Consider the following 19,402-nt stretch of genomic DNA (forward strand, 5'->3'; position numbering starts at 1 on the left):
CCAAATATACAGCAGCAGCAGGCGTCAGGGCCGGGATCGAACTCACGACCTCCTGTATACCAGGCGAGGTAGTTAACATCTCCTAGCCACCGTGACGATGATGAGAGAGAGACACACGCAAACTCCAAATATACAGCAGCAGCAGGCGCCAGGGTTGGGATCGAACCCACGCCCTCCTGACGTTACCTGCTCATGATTATTAATGAGGGGTGCTGGGTGACGTGCAGTCACGTCACGAGCGTTAAGGACATTCCCGGGTGATTATAGTATGGTCTCCATGTGAGTCTATAGGTCTCTGTGAGCATATAGGTCTACATCTGAGTCTATGGGGTCTGTGCGAGTCTATAGGTTTCTATGTGAGTCGAAAGGTCTATTTGTAAGTATGGGTCTCTTTGCGAGTCTGCGAATCTCTGTATGAGTATTTAAGTCTATATGTGAGTCTACGGGTCTCTGTGAGTCACTCTCTGTGTGAGTCTATAGGTCTCCATCCGAGTCTATAGGTCCCTGTGGGTATATAGGTCTCTGTGTGAGCCTACAGGTCTCTGTGCGAGTCTACAGGTCTCTATGTGAGTCTATAGGTCTCTGTGTGAGTCTACGGGTCTCTGTGTGAATCTATTGGTCTCTGTGAGTATATAGGTGTCTGTGAGTCTACGGTTCTCTGTGTGAGTCTACGGGTCTCTGTGTGAGTCTACGGGTCTCTGTGTGAGTCTACAGGTCTCTGTGTGAGTCTATAGGCCTCTGTGAGTACATAGGTCTCTGTGTGAGTCTACGGGTCTCTGTGTGAGTCTACGGGTCTCTGTGTGAGTCTACGGGTCTCTGTGTGAGTCTACGGGTCTCTGTGTGAGTCTACGGGTCTCTGTGTGAGTCTGCGGGTCTCTGTGTGAGTCTGCGGGTCTCTGTGTGAGTCTACGGGTCTCTGTGTGAGTCTACGGGTCTCTGTGTGAGTCTACGGGTCTTTGTGTGAGTCTGCGGGTCTCTGCGTGAGTCTGCGGGTCTCTGCGTGAGTCTACGGGTCTCTGTGTGAGTCTATGGGTCTCTGTGTGAGTCTACGGGTCTCCGAGTCGGTGAGACCTTGGTGGTGTGGGTTGGAGCTGAAATCCTGGATAAGGAGCCCCAGGCTTTGAGCGGCGCTGGCCCGGCCCAGGATGTGTCTCTCCCCTCGGTGCTAACCCACTCTACCATGAGACCATATCGAATTGGGAGACTCATATACAACAACAACACCACCACCACCACACAGGGCCCTAGATGCATTGAAAACCATCTGGCAGTTCCTCAGCAGTGGTTCAAGCGAGCCCTGGGCACTGCTGATGAGAGCAACGGACGTCAAAACCCCTCAAGGGGCCCGTAAGTGAACCAAACGCCGTCGCGAATTCCTCTTGCAGTCGCAGATTTGAGGCAGTGATTGTTGGTGGCTCATGGGTTCAAATATCTACCGCTGGTGATCTTCTTTCGCGGTTGAGAGAGAGATGGGGGTGGACATTGTGAAGGAGGCGGCATGCGATCGCCTGCTTGTCCATTGTAGATCGATTTGTGCTCGAGTCATCGTGCGCCGATGTGTTGCTGTGAAAAATCAAGGCACGGGTTGGCAACGTTCAACCAAAGATGCCTCCTTCGGTTGAATGTTGCATATCATTATCATCTCTGTGTGTGTCTGTGTGTGTCTCTCTGTGTGTCTGTCTCTGTGTCTGTCTGTGACTCTGTATCTATCTCTGTGTGTCTGTCTCTCTGTGTGTCTCTCTGTGTGTGTCTCTCTCTGTGTGTCTGTCTCTGTGTCTGTGTGTGTGTCTCTCTCTGTGTCTGTCTCTGTGTGTGTGTCTCTGTGTGTGTCTCTCTCTGTATCTCAATCTCTCTCTGTGTGTCTCTCTCTGTCTCTCTGTATCTCTCTGTGTGTGTCTGTCTCTCTGTGTGTCTCTGTGTGTGTCTCTCTGTGTGTGTCTCTCTCTCTATGTCTGTGTGTGTGTCTCTCTGTGTGTGTCTCTCTGTGTGTCTCTCTGTGTGTGTCTCTCTCTATGTCTGTGTGTGTCTCTCTGTGTGTCTCTGTGTGTGTCTCTCTGTGTGTGTCTCTCTCTCTGTGTCTGTGTGTGTCTCTGTGTGTGTCTCTGTGTGTGTCTCTCTGTGTGTCTCTGTGTGTGTCTCTCTCTATGTCTGTGTCTCTGTGTGTGTCTCTCTGTGTGTCTGTGTGTGTCTCTCTGTGTGTCTCTGTGTGTGTCTCTCTCTATGTCTGTGTCTCTGTGTGTGTCTCTCTCTATGTCTGTGTGTGTCTCTCTGTGTGTGTCTCTCTCTATGTCTGTGTCTCTGTGTGTGTCTCTCTGTGTGTCTGTGTGTGTCTCTGTGTGTGTCTCTCTGTGTGTGTCTCTCTCTATGTCTGTGTGTGTCTCTCTGTGTGTCTCTCTGTGTGTGTCTCTATGTCTGTGTGTGTGTCTCTGTGTGTGTCTCTCTGTGTGTCTCTGTGTGTGTCTCTGTGTGTGTCTCTCTGTGTGTGTCTCTCTCTATGTCTGTGTGTGTGTCTGTGTGTGTGTCTCTCTGTGTGTGTCTCTATGTCTGTGTGTGTGTCTCTGTCTGCGTCTCTCTCTCTCTCTGCGTGTCTCTCCGTCTCTAGCCCTGGCAGAGAGCACCGCGGTGAAGGCTCTGACACGGAGAGGGAGCAGTGTCGATCATCATCATCATCAGTATGTATGACGAGTAAGCAGCACACGTGCAGCATAGCCCACTGTAACGCCACGCGCTGCACGGCCACGCTGCATCAAGCGCGCTGTAGTGCCAATGACAAAGGCCACCCGTGTAGTCCACTCGGCCTCTCAGGGGCAAGTGCTGTTGACTGGTAAGCATCACTTGGTGGTGGTTGGGCAATTGCCGCCGGCCGCCTTTGTCTCCACCGATGGCGATGTTTACGCACCGCACCAGGTACTCATTTGAGGCCGAGTCGACCTAGGGGAGGCCCCAGGAACGGGTCAGATAATAATCGCCGCTGGTGTTAGCCCTGAGCGGGAATCGAACTCGGGTGGCCGGGTTCGTAGCGCAGCGTATCGCTAACCGCTGCACCACCGCTCTGTAGCAGAGTCCACAAATCTACACACACACACTTACACACACACTTACACACACACTTACACACACACACATCTACACACACACATCTACACACACACACATCTACACACACACACTTACACACACACTTACATACACTTCTACACACACACATCTACACACACACACTTATACACACACACATCTACACACACACACATCTACACACACATCTACACACACACACATCTACAAACACACATCTACACACACACATCTACACACACACACATCTACACACACACATCTACACACACATCTACACACACACACATCTACAAACACACATCTACACACACACACATCTACACACACACACATCTACACACACACACTTATACACACACACATCTACACACACACACTTACACACACACTTACACACACACACTCACAAATCTACACACACTCACTATACTTACACCCACAAATCTACACACACACTCACAAATCTACACATACACTCACAAATCTACACACACACTCACAAATCTACACACACACTCACAAATCTACACACACGCTCACAAATCTACACACACACTCACAAATCTACACACACACTATACACACACTCACAAATCTACACACACACACTACACACACACACTTAGATGCAGCATCCGCTCACACACACAAAGACATCCACACTCACACACACGCAAAGGCAAAGATCCCCATATAGCCTGTACACTACTCTTGGGACAAGCGCTATTAGCGAGCGCCTATGAAAGTGTCCAACGCCCGCTGGCAGGAGGTCACGGGGCAGACCCAGGTGCCACGGGTCGACTGACTGAGATGACTGGCTGATGCACCACCTGTGCCCCCTACTGTGCCAACCTGCTGTGCTTTAGCCACCCAGCGCTCCGCTCGTTGTTCTGAGCGTCGCTCCTCCGCCCTCCGTTGTTGTTGGAGGGCGACTGCCTCCAACTGCCCAGTAGCGTCCTTCACGAGCCTCCTCCACAGAGGCCGATCTTGACACCGCTGGTATCAGTCATCGAAAAGTCCACTCAGCTCCACGTCCTCCTGTACCACATCACTCCATCTCTTCTCTAGCCCGTGCCGCGCCCGTTTAGCCCCCTCGATCCGGCCGAACAAAAGCTGTTTTGGCATGCGGTGGCTGGGCATGCGGGCTACATGACCCAGCCAACGCAGCCTTGCCTGCCGGAGGAGCTCACCGATGGGACTTTGCCCAGATCTTTCAAGGATTTGTGAGCTCCTCACACATTCCAGCCTGGTTAAACCCAGGATGGATCGTAGGCAGGCCAGCCTAAATGTTTCTAACCGGCGAAGATGTTCCATTAGGGGGGTCCACATTTTGCAAGCGTAGAGAAGGGAGGGAATGACCGTGGCCGAGAAGACCTGAAGCTTAGTGCGGAGCGACAGACCAGGTAGCTTCCACACAGCGTTATGCAACCGATGAAAAGATATTGCCGCTTGACTGATTCGGAGTGAGACCTCTGCTGTTAAACTGGAGCCGGTCATAAGCACACTGCCCAGGTATGGGAAACTCCCCACTCTCTCCACAACTGCCCCATCACCGATTGGGAGTTGTGGGGGTGGAGTGTCCGATGGTACAAAATACCCAGGCAGGTGCTTAGTTTTGGTGGGGCTGATGGTAAGGCCCCATCTCTTAGTGGCACGCTCCAGTCTCAGCAGCAGCGTCTCCAACTCCTCCTCTGAATGAGCAGCTATTACCAAATCATCAGCATACATAACGTGGTTGAGCAATAGGGAGCTATCCCTTGACCGTACCCGGGCATCGATCAGCCTCCAATTATATCTGTACCAAATGGAGATTCCCCCGGTACAGCTATTGAAGGCTTCACGAACTACGTGGTCAAAATAGATGTTAAATAATGTGGGAGCCAGAGGACATCCCTGTCGCTCCCCAAGGTGTACAGGGAATGGCTCTGACTCCCGGCCACATAGTTTTACCCGGGCCCGTTCACCATCATGAAGGTCCTTAATGATCGTGAGCAGAGGCTCAGGAACTCCGAAAGCACGAAGAACAACCCAGAGCCCAGGCCTACTGATGGTATCATAGGCCGTGACCAGGTCAATAAAGCAGAGATGTAGGTCTTGTTGGAATTCCCTACACCTCTGCTGTAGCAGACGGACAGAAAATATGGCATCTGTGCAGGACCGCCCTTTCCTGAAACCACATTGGGGCTCCGCAAGCCTCTCCTCAGCGTGCCTGGCAAGGCGATGTTGAATAATCCTTGCCAGGACCTTTCCCGGCACACTGAGGAGTGAGATGCCCCTGTAGTTGTTACAGTCTGTGCGGTCCCCCTTCTTAAAGAGGGGGACCAGCAGGGCATCCTTCCAATCCTACGGAACCCGTCCAGTGGTCCAGACTGTTATGAAGTCATATAGGGGTGTCTGTGCACAAACGCCACCCTCCCTCAGTATTTCGCTTGGGAGATCGTCTCTACCCGGTGCCTTTCCTGGTCTTAGACTCCGGATCGCCTTCACTACTTCCTCAACAGATGGCACCTCAGCCAGCCACTCACAGGGGGTGACTTCCAATATTTGAGGCACCGCAGCCTCAGCAGGGTCATCCCCACTTTGTGCCACGATGTTTTCCTGGCTGAGGGATTTCCCCTCCCCCAGGATCTCACAGAAATGCTCAGCAAATCTGCAAACCTGTTCCTGGGGGTCGGAGATTGGATCACCGTTTTTCCCCCTAATGATGGTAATAGGTGTGGCGCTGCAGGTTACTGTTTTGATAGAGTTAAATAGAGATTTGTGATCACGGGCCACTGAGGCAGACTCCATCTCCTCAGCAACCCGCGACCATCTACACAACAACAACCGCCATTCGCCACTAAGTGGCGGTGATGTCACCACGACGCTTGTGCCAGGCTATGTGCACCCTGAGGCCACGTGAAGTGTCGAACGCCCGCTGGCAGGAGGTCACAGGGCAGACCCAGGTTCCACGGGTCGACTGACCGAGATGACCGAGATGACTGGCTGATGCACCACCTGTGCCCCCTACTGTGCCAACCTGCTGTGCTTTAGCCACCCGGCGCTCTGCTCGTTGTTCTGAGCGTCGCTCCTCTGCCCTCCATTGTTGTTGGAGAGCGACTGCCTCCAACTGCCCAATAGCGTCCTTCACGAGCCTCCTCCACAGAGGCCGATCTTGACACCGCTGGTACCAGTCATCGGCAAGTCCACTCAGCTCCACGTCCTCCTGTACCACATCACTCCATCTCTTCTCTAGCCCGTGCCGCGCCCGTTTAGCCCCCTCAATCCGGCCGAACAAAAGCTGTTTCGGCATGCGGTGGCTGGGCATGCGGGCTACATGACCCAGCATCGCAGCCTTGCCCGCCGGAGGAGCTCACCGATGGGACCTTGCCCAGATCTTTGAAGGATGGATCGTAGGCAGGCTAGCCTAAATGTTTCTAACCGGCGAAGATGTATTAAGGGGGTCCACATCTACACACATCTACACACACACATCTACACACACATCTACACACACACACGTCTGCACACACACACACATCTACACACACACATCTTCACACACATCTACACACACACACCTACACACATACACATCTACACACACACACTTACACATCTACACACACACACATACACACACATCTACACACATCAACACACACACACATACACACACGTCTACACACACACATCTGCACGCAAACACACATCTACACACACACACACTTACACACACATCTACACACACACACTTACACACACATCTACACACACACACTTACACACACATCTACACACACACACTTACACACACATCTACACACACACACATCTTCACACACATCTACACACACACACCTACACACATACACACACATCTACACACACACACATACACACACATCTACACACACACACATACACACACATCTACACACACACATACACACACATCTACACACATCAACACATCTACACACACACCTACACACACACATCTACACACACACACATCTACACACACACACCTACACACACCTACACACACACATCTACACACACATCTACACACACACCTACACACACACCTACACACACACACCTACACACACAATTACACACACACATCAACACGCACACCTACACACACACCTACACACGCATCTACACACACGAGTGAAGCATTCCTTTGCTGCCCGTATCTCCTCCGTAGCAGAGCCCCGCACCGGCAGCCCCCACAGTGAAGCCCCCCCCCCCCCCGCGCTTATCGGCGAGTTGGTCTCGCCCGGCACGCAGGGAAATTCTTGCATTTTAAACTCCTGGGCTGGACGCAAATCCAGGCCCAGATCCACCGCGCGCACGCGGGGCGCACTGGATCCGGATCGCATTGTGTTCGTTATCATTGCTCGTCTTCTTCATCATCATCATCGTCGTCGTGGCGATGTTGTTTTGTGTGTTGGCGGATGTTGATGTTGTCTCACGACTCCGCCGCTGCCATAGTTGGGCGGTCCACGTCCGGGTGAACGTTTCTCGGATGGGGTGGCCACGGTGTAGACCGTGAGTGAGTGTGAGTGTGTCAGTATTAGTGTGTGTGTGTTAGTATGTGTGTGTCAGTATTAGTGTGCGAGTGTGTGTGTGTCAGCATTAGTGTGCGAGTGTGTGTGTGTGTGTCAGTATTAGTGTGATTGTGTGTGTGTCAGTATTAGTGTGTGTGTATTTGAGTGAGTGTGTGTGTGAGTATTGGTGAGTGTGTGTGTGAGTATTGGTGATTGTGTGTGTGAGTATTGGTGTGTGTGTGTGAGTATTGGTGTGTCTGAGTGTGTGTAAGTATTGGTGTGATTGTGTGTGTGTCAGTATTAGTGTGTGTGAGTGTGTGTGTTTGAGTGAGTGTGTGAGTGCGTGTGAGTATTGGTGAGTGTGTGTGAGTATTGGTGTGTGTGTGTGAGTATTGGTGAGTGTGTGTGTCAGTATTAGTGTGTATGAGTGTGTGTCAGTATTAGTGTGTGTGAGTGTGTGCCAGAATTTGTGTGTGTGAGTGTGTGAGAGTGTGTGTCAGTATTGGTGTGTGTGTGTCAGTATTGGTGTGTGAGAGTGAGTGAATATTGGCGTGAGTATTGGTGTGGGTGTGTGTCTGAATATTGGTGTGAGTGAGTGTGTGTGTGACTGTATGTGTGTGTATGTGAGTGTGTGAGTGTGACACGGGGTAAAATCCCGCTCGCACAGCCACCATCACTGACTGGCTAGTTGGTGTCTGTGTTTCACACAGACACCAGCACTGACTGGCTAGCTGGTGTCTGTGTGTTTCACACAGACACCAACACTGACTGGCTAGTTGGTGTCTGTGTGTTTCACACAGACACCAACACTGACTGGCTAGTTGGTGTCTGTGTGTTTCACACAGACACCAACACTGGCTGGCTAGTTGGTGTCTGTGTGTTTCATACAGACACCAACACTGACTGGCTAGTTGGTGTCTGTGTGTTTCACACAGACACCAACACTGGCTGGCTAGTTGGTGTCTGTGTGTTTCATACAGACACCAACACTGACTGGCTAGTTGGTGTCTGTGTGTTTCACACAGACACCAACACTGGCTGGCTAGTTGGTGTCTGTGTGTTTCACACAGACACCAACACTGGCTGGCTAGTTGGTGTCTGTGTGTTTCATACAGACAGCAACACTGACTGGCTAGTTGGTGTCTGTGTTTCACACAGACACCAACACTGGCTGGCTAGTTGGTGTCTGTGTGTTTCATACAGACACCAACACTGGCTGGCTAGTTGGTGTCTGTGTGTTTCACACAAACACCAGCACTGGCTGTGTTTCACACAGACACCAACACTGGCTGGCTAGTTGGTGTCTGTGTGTTTCGTACAGACACCAACACTGACTGGCTAGTTGGTGTCTGTGTTTCACACAGACACCAACACTGGCTGGCTAGTTGGTGTCTGTGTGTTTCATACAGACACCAACACTGACTGGCTAGCTGGTGTCTGTGTTTCATACAGACACCAACACTGACTGGCTAGTTGGTGTCTGTGTGTTTCATACAGACACCAACACTGGCTGGCTAGATGGTGTCTGTGTGTTTCATACAGACACCAACACTGGCTGTGTTTCACACAGACACTAACACTGACTGGCTAGTTGGTGTCTGTGTGTTTCATACAGACACCAACACTGACTGGCTAGTTGGTGTCTGTGTGTTTCATACAGACACCAGCACTGGCTGTGTTTCACACAGACACTAACACTGACTGGTTAGTTGGTGTCTGTGTGTTTCATACAGACACCAACACTGGCTGGCTAGTTGGTGTCTGTGTGTTTCATACAGACACCAACACTGACTGGCTAGTTGGTGTCTGTGTGTTTCATACAGACACCAGCACTGGCTGTGTTTCATACAGCCACCAGTACTGGCTGGCTAGTTGGTGTCTGTGTTTCATACAGACACCAGCACTGACTGGCTAGTTGGTGTCTGTGTGTTTCATACAGACACCAGCACTGGCTGTGTTTCATACAGCCACCAGTACTGGCTGGCTAGTTGGTGTCTGTGTTTCATACAGACATCAACACTGACTGGCTAGCTGGTGTCTGTGTGTTTCATACAGACACCAACACTGGCTGGCTAGTTGGTGTCTGTGTTTCATACAGACACCAACACTGACTGGCTAGTTGGTGTCTGTGTGTTTCATACAGACACCAACACTGATTGGCTAGATGGTGTCTGTGTGTTTCATACAGACACCAACACTGGCTGTGTTTCACACAGACACCAACACTGACTGGCTAGTTGGTGTCTGTGTGTTTCATACAGACACCAACATGACTGGCTAGTTGGTGTCTGTGTGTTTCATACAGACACCAACACTGACTGGCTAGTTGGTGTCTGTGTGTTTCACACAGACACCAGCACTGGCTGGCTAGTTGGTGTCTGTGTTCCATACAGATGCTCTCGGTATGAATGTCCGCGTCTGTGTAGGTGTGATTATTATTATTATTTTTTATCCGCGCCGTTCATCGCCTCTTGGCGGCATTTCGCGACGATGATCCCCACTCCCACCTTGTCAGGATGTGTTTTTTAACCGGAGGAATCCGATGAGCTATGAAGCTCTTTTTCCCGCATGTCCAGTCGGTGGCACGGGGTCAGAGCGGGCACAAGAACAACAACAACAACCACAACAACAACGCACAAACACGGCAGGAGTGCACAGTACAAGAAAGGCAAACGAATCACCCAGACACAAACACAACACTCAACCACCATCCCATCTCGGCCTGCTCCTTGTTCACAAAATGGAATTTAAAATCCGCTGCTCCCCCCCTAACCCATTACCCCGCTCCCCCTCCTCCTCCTCCTCTCCCCCGATTCGGCCGGGTAGCTGCCCGCTCAGCGATAGAGCGAGCAGGGGGGGGCGGGGGGAGCAGGAGCGGGGGGGGGGGGAGCGGTCCCAGGGTGCAGTTCAAACCCCTGGCTGGCGGCTTTGCGGTTGGTGGGTTGGCTACGTATGGTGCGACAGAAGTTCAGCGTCGCGGTGTGGTGCGGTGTGGGTCCGGTGGGCTCGGCACCATCGCCTCTCCGCCATCCGCTGCGTGTTGCCGTCCGTGTTGGGCCTGGGCTGAGTAGTTGTCGTTGTTGTTGTTGTTAAACACGAGTCCAATATACGTCTACGGGTCTCTATGAGTATAGTGGTCTCCTTGTGAGTCTTTGGGTCTCTAAAGTCTACGGGTCTCTATGAGTCTAGTGGGCTCCGTGTGAGTCTATGGGTCTCTCAAGTCTACGGGTCTCTATGAGTATAGTGGTCTCTTTGTGAGTCTATGGGTCTCCGTTTGAGGCTACGGGTCTCTTTGAGTCTAGTGGGCTCCGTGTGAGTCTATGGGTCTCCGTGTGAGTCTACGGGTCTCTATGAGTCTAGTGGTCTCCTTGTGAGTCTATGGGTCTCTAAAGTCTACGGGTCTTTATGAGTCTAATGGGCTCCGTGTGAGTCTATGGGTCTCCGTGTGAGTCTACGGGTCTCTATGAGTCTAGTGGTCTCCTTGTGAGTCTATGGGTCTCTAAAGTCTACGGGTCTCTATGAGTCTAGTGGGCTCCGTGTGAGTCCTATGGGTCTCTAAAGTCTACGGGTCTCTATGAGTATAGTGGGCTCCGTGTGAGTCTATGGATCTTCGTGTGAGTCTATGGGTCTATGTGTAAGTCTATGGGTCTCTAAAGTCTACGGGTCTCTATGAGTCTAGTGGCCTCCTTGTGAGTCTATGGGTCTCTAAAGTCTACGGGTCTCTATGAGTCTAGTGGGCTCCGTGTGAGTCCTATGGGTCTCTAAAGTCTACGGGTCTCTATGAGTATAGTGGGCTCCGTGTGAGTCTATGGGTCTCCGTGTGAGTCTATGGGTCTCCGTGTGAGTCTGTGGGTCTCCGTGTGAGTCTGTGGGTCTCCGTGTGAGTCTATGGGTCTCCATGTGAGTCTATGGGTCTCCATGTGAGTCTATGGGGCTCCGTGTGAGTTTATGGGTCTCTATGAGAGTCTGGGTCTCCATGTGAGTCTGTGGGTCTCCGTGTGAGTTTATGGGTCTCTATGAGAGTCTATGGGTCTCCATGTGAGTCCATGGGTCTCTAAAGTCTGCGGGTCTCTATGAGTCTAATGGTCTCTGTGTGATTCTGGGTCTCTAATGTCTATGGTTCTCTATGAGTTTAATAATCTCCATGTGGGTTTCTATGAGTCTGTGTGTCTCGGTGTGAAGTCCGTGGCTCCATGTAAGCCCAAGGGAACTCTGCGAGTCTATGTGCAGCTGTCAAACGCTTGTGGGGCCTCTGTAAAGTCTCTGCGTCTTTGGGTCTCTATGGGTCTCGTTGTGTCTCTTTATGTCAGGCAGGCATGTGTCTGATTCTGTGGGTGGCCAGCACCACGCCTCCCGTGTGGCGATGTTTCTACATGTTTCTACATCGCCACAGATGCTCATTTAAGGCTGAGTCGACCTAAATGGGGGCCCATGCCCGGTTCAAATATCCACCGCTGTTATTGGCCACGAGCGGGAGTTGAACTCAGGTCGCCGGGTTCGTTGAGCAGTGTGCTCACTACAGCGCCATCGCTCCCATCATGTGATTATACACACGTGTACACATACCAAGAAAAGACAAAGGTCCCCCGTGCAGCCTTAACAGACTGTAGGGGCAAGTGCTGCTAGCGAGTAGCACCTATGGAGGCCGGCACAGCACACTGCACCTTGTACTCGTTTGAGGCTGAGTCGACCTAGGGGAGGTCCAGGACCGGTTCAGATTATTATAATCGTCTAAAACATTGTAGACCGGTGGTATAATCGTCACTGCTGTTGGCCGTGAGCGGGAATCGAACTCGGGTCGCCAGGTTCGTAGCGCTACCCGCTACACTACCGCTCCCCAACACACAGTCACACACACACAGACGTATACAGTTACAGACTGTATATCCACATATACCCTCACACACACACACACCGACACATCACACGTGAAAGACAAACATTGAGACCGTACATCGCACACACGCACATACACACAGCCCATATGAACAACAGATACACACAGACACACACACAGACACACACACGGGGTCCACTACACCCACTGACACGCAAGCCACGAGCAGGGCACACATCCACACCTTGCGCACACACGCACAGGCTTAAAATACACCCACGCACACTGTCACGCCACTCACACACACATTAACCTGCTCGTTGACACACACACTCACACACACACATTAACCTGCTCGTTGACACACTCACACACACACATTAACCTGCTCGTTGACACACACACTCACACACACACATTAACCTGCTCGTTGACACACACACACATTAACCTGCTCGTTGACACACACACACTCACACACACACATTAACCTGCTCGTTGACACACACACACTCACACACACATTAACCTGCTCGTTGACACACTCACACTCACACACATTAACCTGTTCGTTGACACACTCACACACACACATTAACCTGCTCGTTGACACACTCACACACACACATTAACCTGCTCGTTGACACACACACACACTCACACACATTAACCTGCTCGTTGATACACTCACACACTCACACACACATTAACCTGCTCGTTGACACACACACTCACACACACATTAACCTGCTCGTTGACACACTCACACACACACACATTAACCTGCTCGTTGACACACTCACACACACACATTAACCTGCTCGTTGACACACACACACTCACACACATTAACCTGCTCGTTGATACACTCACACACTCACACACACATTAACCTGCTCGTTGACACACACACTCACACACACATTAACCTGCTCGTTGACACACTCACACACACATTAACCTGCTCGTTGACACACTCACACACACACACATTAACCTGCTCGTTGACACACTCACACACTCACACACATTAACCTGCTCGTTGACACACTCACACACACTCACACACACTCACACACACATTAACCTGCTCGTTGACACACACACTCACACACACATTAACCTGCTCGTTGACACACTCACACACACACATTAACCTGCTCGTTGACACACACACTTACACATACCATTGCTCACTTGCACACACTCAGACAAAAGACAGAGATCCCCCGTATAGCCTTAACAGACTGTAGGGGCAAGTGCTGTTAGCGAGCAGCGCCTATGAAGGCCGGCACTGTGGCACACGAGGGGGTGGGTGGGTGGCCAGCACCACGCCCGGCCGCCTTTTGTCTCCCCAGTGGCGATTTTCACTACACACCGCACCAGGTTCTCATTTGAGGCTGAATCGACCGAGGGGAGGCCCAGGACCGGTTCAGATGATCATCTCTGGCGTTGGCAGTCAGTGGGAATCGAACTCGGGTCGCCGGGTTTGTAATGCGAGTGAGCTAACCGCTGCACCACCACTCCCCCACCCATCGTCACGCACACAGACACACACCCATCGTCACGCACACAGACACACACTCACCGTCACGCACACAGTAGGTGCACACACTCATCGTCACGCACACAGACACACACCCATCGTCACACACACAGACACAGACCCATCGTCACGCACACAGACACACACCCATCGTCACGCACACAGACACACACCCATCGTCACGCACACAGACACACACCCATCGTCACGCACACAGACATACACCCATCGTCACGCACACAGACACACACCCATCGTCACGCACACAGACACACACTCACCGTCACGCACACAGACATACACCCATCGTCACGCACACAGACACACCCATCGTCACGCACACAGACACACACCCATCGTCACGCACACAGACACACACTCACCGTCACGCACACAGACACACACCCATCGTCACGCACACAGACACACACCCATCGTCACGCACACAGACACACACCCATCGTCACGCACACAGACACACACTCACCGTCACGCACACAGACACACACTCACCGTCACGCACACAGACACACACCCATCGTCACGCACACAGACACACACTCACCGTCACGCACACAGACACACACCCATCGTCACGCACACAGACACACACCCATCGTCACGCACACAGACACACACTCACCGTCACGCACACAGTAGGTACACACACCCATCGTCACGCACACAGACATACACCCATCGTCACACATACAGTAGGTGCACACACCCATCGTCACGCACACAGTAGGTGCACACACCCGTCGTCACGCACACAGACATACACTCACCGTCACGCACACAGACACACACCCATCGTCACGCACACAGACACACACTCGTCGTCACGCACACAGACACACACTCATCGTCACGCACACAGACACACACCCATCGTCACGCACACAGTAGGTGCACACACCCAATCATTAAGTCCCCGTCACAGTCGCCCTTGTGCGTGTCTCCGCGTGTCTCCGCGTGTCCCCGCGTGTCTCTGTATGTCTCTGCGTGTCTCTGCGTGTCTCTGTATGTCTCCGTCTGTCTCTGTATGTCTCCGTGTCTCTTGAAAATCAAGTTTGACCTCGTGGTCTGGCCTGAGCTGTCCTTTGTTCAAGAGAAATGTAAACACGGAGCGATGCAGTGGACAGAGCCACAGAGGGGAGTGAGAGAGTGAATAAGCGAGTCGTCGGGTGAGTGAGTGAGTGAGTTGGTGTGTACGTAGGTGAGTCTGTGGGTGAGTGAGTGATTGGTAAAAGGAGTGAGAGAAAGAGTGGGTGAGTTAGAGCGTGAGCGGGTGAGAGGAAGAGTGAGTGATGGGTCAAGAGAGTGAGTGGGTCAGTGCGTAGGTGAGCGAGCAAGTGGGTGAGTGAGCGGATGATTGCTCGGCTGAGAGAGTGGGTGAGTGAGCGATTGGTCAAGGGAGTTAAGTGCAAGAGCGAGTTGGTGAGTGAGTGAGCAAGTTGGTGAGTGAGCGAGTTGGCGGGTGAGCGAGTTGGCGAGTGAGCGTGTTGGTGAGCGGGTGAGCGAGTTGGTGAGCGAGATGGTGAGCGGGTGAGCGAGTTGGCGAGTGAGCGTGTTGGTGAGCGGGTGAGCGAGTTGGTGAGCGAGATGGTGAGCGGGTGAGCGAGTTGGCGGGTGAGCGAGTTGGCGGGTGAGCGAGTTGGCGAGTGAGCGAGTTGGCAGGTGAGCGAGTTGGCGGGTGAGCGAATTTGCGGGTGAGCGAGATGGTGAGCGGGTGAGCGAGTTGGCGGGTGAGCGAGTTGGTGAGCGAGTTGGCGGGTGAGCGAGTTGGTGAGTGAGCGAGTTGGCAGGTGAGCGAGTTGGCAGGTGAGCGAGTTGGCGGGTGAGCGAATTTGCGGGTGAGCGAGTGGGTGGGTGAGCGAGTTGGTGGGTGAGCGAGTTGGTGGGTGAGCGAGTTGGCGGGTGGGCGAGTTGGTGGGTGAGCGAGTTGGCGGGTGGGCGAGTTGGTGGGTGAGCGAGTTGGTGAGTGAGCGATTTGGCGGGTGGGCGAGTTGGTGGGTGAGCGAGTTGGTGATTGTGCGAGTTGGCGGGTGGGCGAGTTGGCGGGTGGGCGAGTTGGCGGGTGAGCGAGTTGGCGGGTGAGCGAGTTGGTGGGTGAGCGAGTTGGTGGGTGAGCGAGTTGGCGGGTGAGCGAGTTGGTGGGTGATTTAGTTGGTGAGTGAGCGATTTGGCGGGTGAGCGAGTGGGTGGGTGAGCGAGTTGGCGGGTGGGCGAGTTGGTGGGTGAGCGTGTTGGTGAGTGAGCGAGTGGGTGTGTGTGCGGATAGGTGCCTTGTTGAGAGAGAGAGACAGAGTTGGTGGGTGAGTGATTCAGGGGGTTTGTTTGTGGGTGAATGGCTGAGTCGGTGAGTCAATAGGTGAGCGTGAATAGGGTTCGTGTCTGTATATTATTGTATTATTACGTGGGTAGCGGTAGTGCAGCGGTAAGCGCTGCACTGCAGTCTGTTAAGGCTATACGGGGTATCTTTGTCGTTGTCTTTTGTATTATTTATGAACATTACATCTCTGCTCACCCACCACCGTTCACACGCCAAAACAAAGACAAAGGTGCCCGTGTAGCCCCTAGCAGACTTCGGGGGCTGTTAGCGAGCAGCACCGATGAAGACCGGCAGTGCGCATGAGAGAGTGGGGTGGCCGTGACGATTCCACACCACATTTGTGTCCCCACTTCTCCACAGCACAAGCAAAACGTCTCTGGGTCTGTGTGTGAGTCTCTGTGTGAGTCTCTGGGTCTCTGTGTGAGTCTCTGGGTCTGTGTGTGAGTCTCTGGGTCTCTGTGTGAGTCTCTGGGTCTCTGTGTGAGTCTCTGGGTCTCTGTGTGAGTCTCTGGGTCTGTGTGTGAGTCTCTGGGTCTCCGTGTGTGAGTCTCTGGGTCTTTGTGAGTCTCTGGGTCTCTGTGTGAGTCTCTGTGTGAGTCTCTGGGTCTCTGTGTGTGAGTCTCTGGGTCTCTGTGTCTGAGTGTCTGGGTCTCTGTGTGTGAGTCTCTGGGTCACTGTGTGAGTCTCTGGGTCTGTGTGTGAGTCTCTGGGTCTCTGTGTGTGAGTCTCTGGGTCTCTGTGTGAGTCTCTGTGTGAGTCTCTGTGTGAGTCTCTGTGTGAGTCTCTGGGTCTCTGTGTGAGTCTCTGGGTCTGTGTGTGAGTCTCTGGGTCTCTGTGTGAGTCTCTGTGTGAGTCTCTGGGTCTCTGTGTGTGAGTCTCTGGGTCTCTGTGTGAGTCTCTGTGTGAGTCTCTGGGTCTCTGTGTGTGAGTCTCTGGGTCTCTGTGTGAGTCTCTGGGTCTGTGTGTGAGTCTCTGGGTCTCTGTGTGTGAGTATCTGGGTCTCTGTGTGAGTCTCTGTGTGAGTCTCTGGGTCTCTGTGTGTGAGTCTCTGGGTCTCTGTGTGAGTCTCTGGGTCTCTGTGTGAGTCTCTGGGACTCTGTGTGAGTCTCTGGGTCTGTGTGTGAGTCTCTGTGTGAGTCTCTGTGTGAGTCTCTGGGTCTCTGTGTGTGAGTCTCTGGGTCTCTGTGTGAGTCCCTGGGTCTCTGTATGAGTCTCTGAGTCTTTGTGTGAGTCTCTGTGTGAGTCTCTGGGTCTCTGTGTGTGAGTCTCTGGGTCTCTGTGTGTGAATCTCTGTGTGAGTCTCTGGGTCTCTATGTGTGAGTCTCTGGGTCTCTGTGTGAGTCTCTGGGACTCTGTGTGAGTCTCTGTGTGAGTATCTAGGTCTCTGTGTGTGAGTCTGGTTCTCTGTGTGAGTCTATGGGTCTGTGTGTGTCTCTGGTTCTCTGTGTGAGTCTATAGGTCTGTGTGTGAGTCTGGGTCTCTGTGTAAGTCTGTGGGACTCTGTGGGTCTCTGTGTGAGTCTCTGTGAGTCTATGGGTCTCTGTGTGAGTCTGTGGGTCTCTGTGTGAGTCTGTGGGTCTCTGTGTGAGTCTGTGGGACTCTGGGTTTCTGTGCGAGTGTGTGGTTCCTTGTATTGTGTGTGGTATTGTCTTGAATTCAAACGATTTGTTGCGTTGTCTCTTTGCTGTGTTCGCAGATTTTGTGTCGAGCGGCTACAGAAGTGAAATCACGAAGACCGCCCCTCACACACACAAGCACACACACAATTATACACACACACAAGCACACACACACACAAGCACACACACACACAGAAGCACACACACACACAGAAGCACACACGCGGCGTTGGTGACGCAACGGGCATCAACGCGCGCCAATTCTGGCTCGTTTAAAAATGACGATGTGCCTGACACACAAAGGCCCGGCACGCTGAGGCCACGCGCACAGCTCCGCGTGTGCGTCACGCACGCACACGCGCACGCACGCACGAACGCACGCACGTACACACCGACTTCGCTCGTGACGGGAGGAGGAAGAGAAGGCCTAATGACCGGGATTTGCGGCTAACAATGGGGCCCTTGCAGGTACGGTCTGCTGCTCCTGCTGCTGCTGCTTCTGCTGCTCTGCTGCTGCTGCTGCTGCTGTGCGTGCCCCATTCCCCGTAGCGCTGGGGGGGTGTGGGTGCGGCGGGGTACGTCACGAGCGGTGGCGCCGCGGTCGGCGCTTCGAGCCCGGCGAGACCTGAGGTCGGCTCCCAGCGACGCCGGCCCACGCCGGCGACGACCTCCAACGACGACCCCCAGTGACGACCCCCGGCGACGATCCCTAGCGACGACCTCCAGTGACGACCCCCGGCGACAACCCCCAGCGACGACCTCCAACGATGACCCCCGGCGACGACCCCCGGCGACGACCCCCAGCGACGACCCCCGGCGACGACCCCCAGCGACGACCCCCGGCAACGATCCCTAGCGACGACCCCTAGCGACGACCTCCAGTGACGACCCCCGGCGACGACCCCCGGCGACGACCCCCGGCGACGACCCCCAGCGACGACCTCCAGCGACGACCCCCAGCGACGATCCCTAGCGAAGACCTCCAACGACAACCCCTAGCGACGACCCCCAGCGAACGACCCCCGGTGACGACCCCCGGTGACGACCCCCGGCGACGATCCCTAGCGACGATCCCTAGCGACGACCTCCAGTGACGACCCCCGGCGACGACCCCCAGCGACGACCTCCAACGACGACCCCCGGCGACGACCCCCGGCGACGACCCCCGGCGACGACCCCTAGCGACGACCTCTAACGACGACCCCTAGCGACGATCCCTAGCGACGACCTCCAGTGACGACCCCCGGCGACGACCCCCAGCGACGACCTCCAACGACGACCCCCGGCGACGATCCCTAGCGACGACCTCCAACGACGACCCCTAGCGACGACCTCTAACGACGACCCCTAGCGACGATCCCTAGCCACGACCTCCAGTGACGACCCCCGGCGACGACCCCCAGCGACGACCTCCAACGACGACCCCCGGCGACGATCCCTAGCGAC

The 19,402-nt window shown here is 53.5% G+C and overlaps 1 protein-coding gene across 1 annotated transcript in view; it reads left to right on the forward strand.

The window, feature by feature from the left end:
• LOC116955845 (uncharacterized) overlaps positions 1–19,402 on the forward strand; it is a 117,727-nt gene that overhangs the window by 61,398 nt on the left and 36,927 nt on the right. The window contains 2 exon segments of the mRNA XM_076053794.1: positions 2,603–2,685; positions 18,034–18,424. Of these exon segments, the coding sequence (XP_075909909.1) occupies positions 18,410–18,424 (15 nt within the window). The 5' untranslated portion in view covers positions 2,603–2,685; positions 18,034–18,409.

This window comes from Petromyzon marinus, chromosome 62, assembly GCF_048934315.1.
Source record: "Petromyzon marinus isolate PM22_M1 ecotype Great Lakes invasive population chromosome 62, UKy_Petmar_22M1.pri1.0, whole genome shotgun sequence".
Taxonomy (NCBI): Eukaryota; Metazoa; Chordata; class Hyperoartia; order Petromyzontiformes; family Petromyzontidae; genus Petromyzon; species Petromyzon marinus.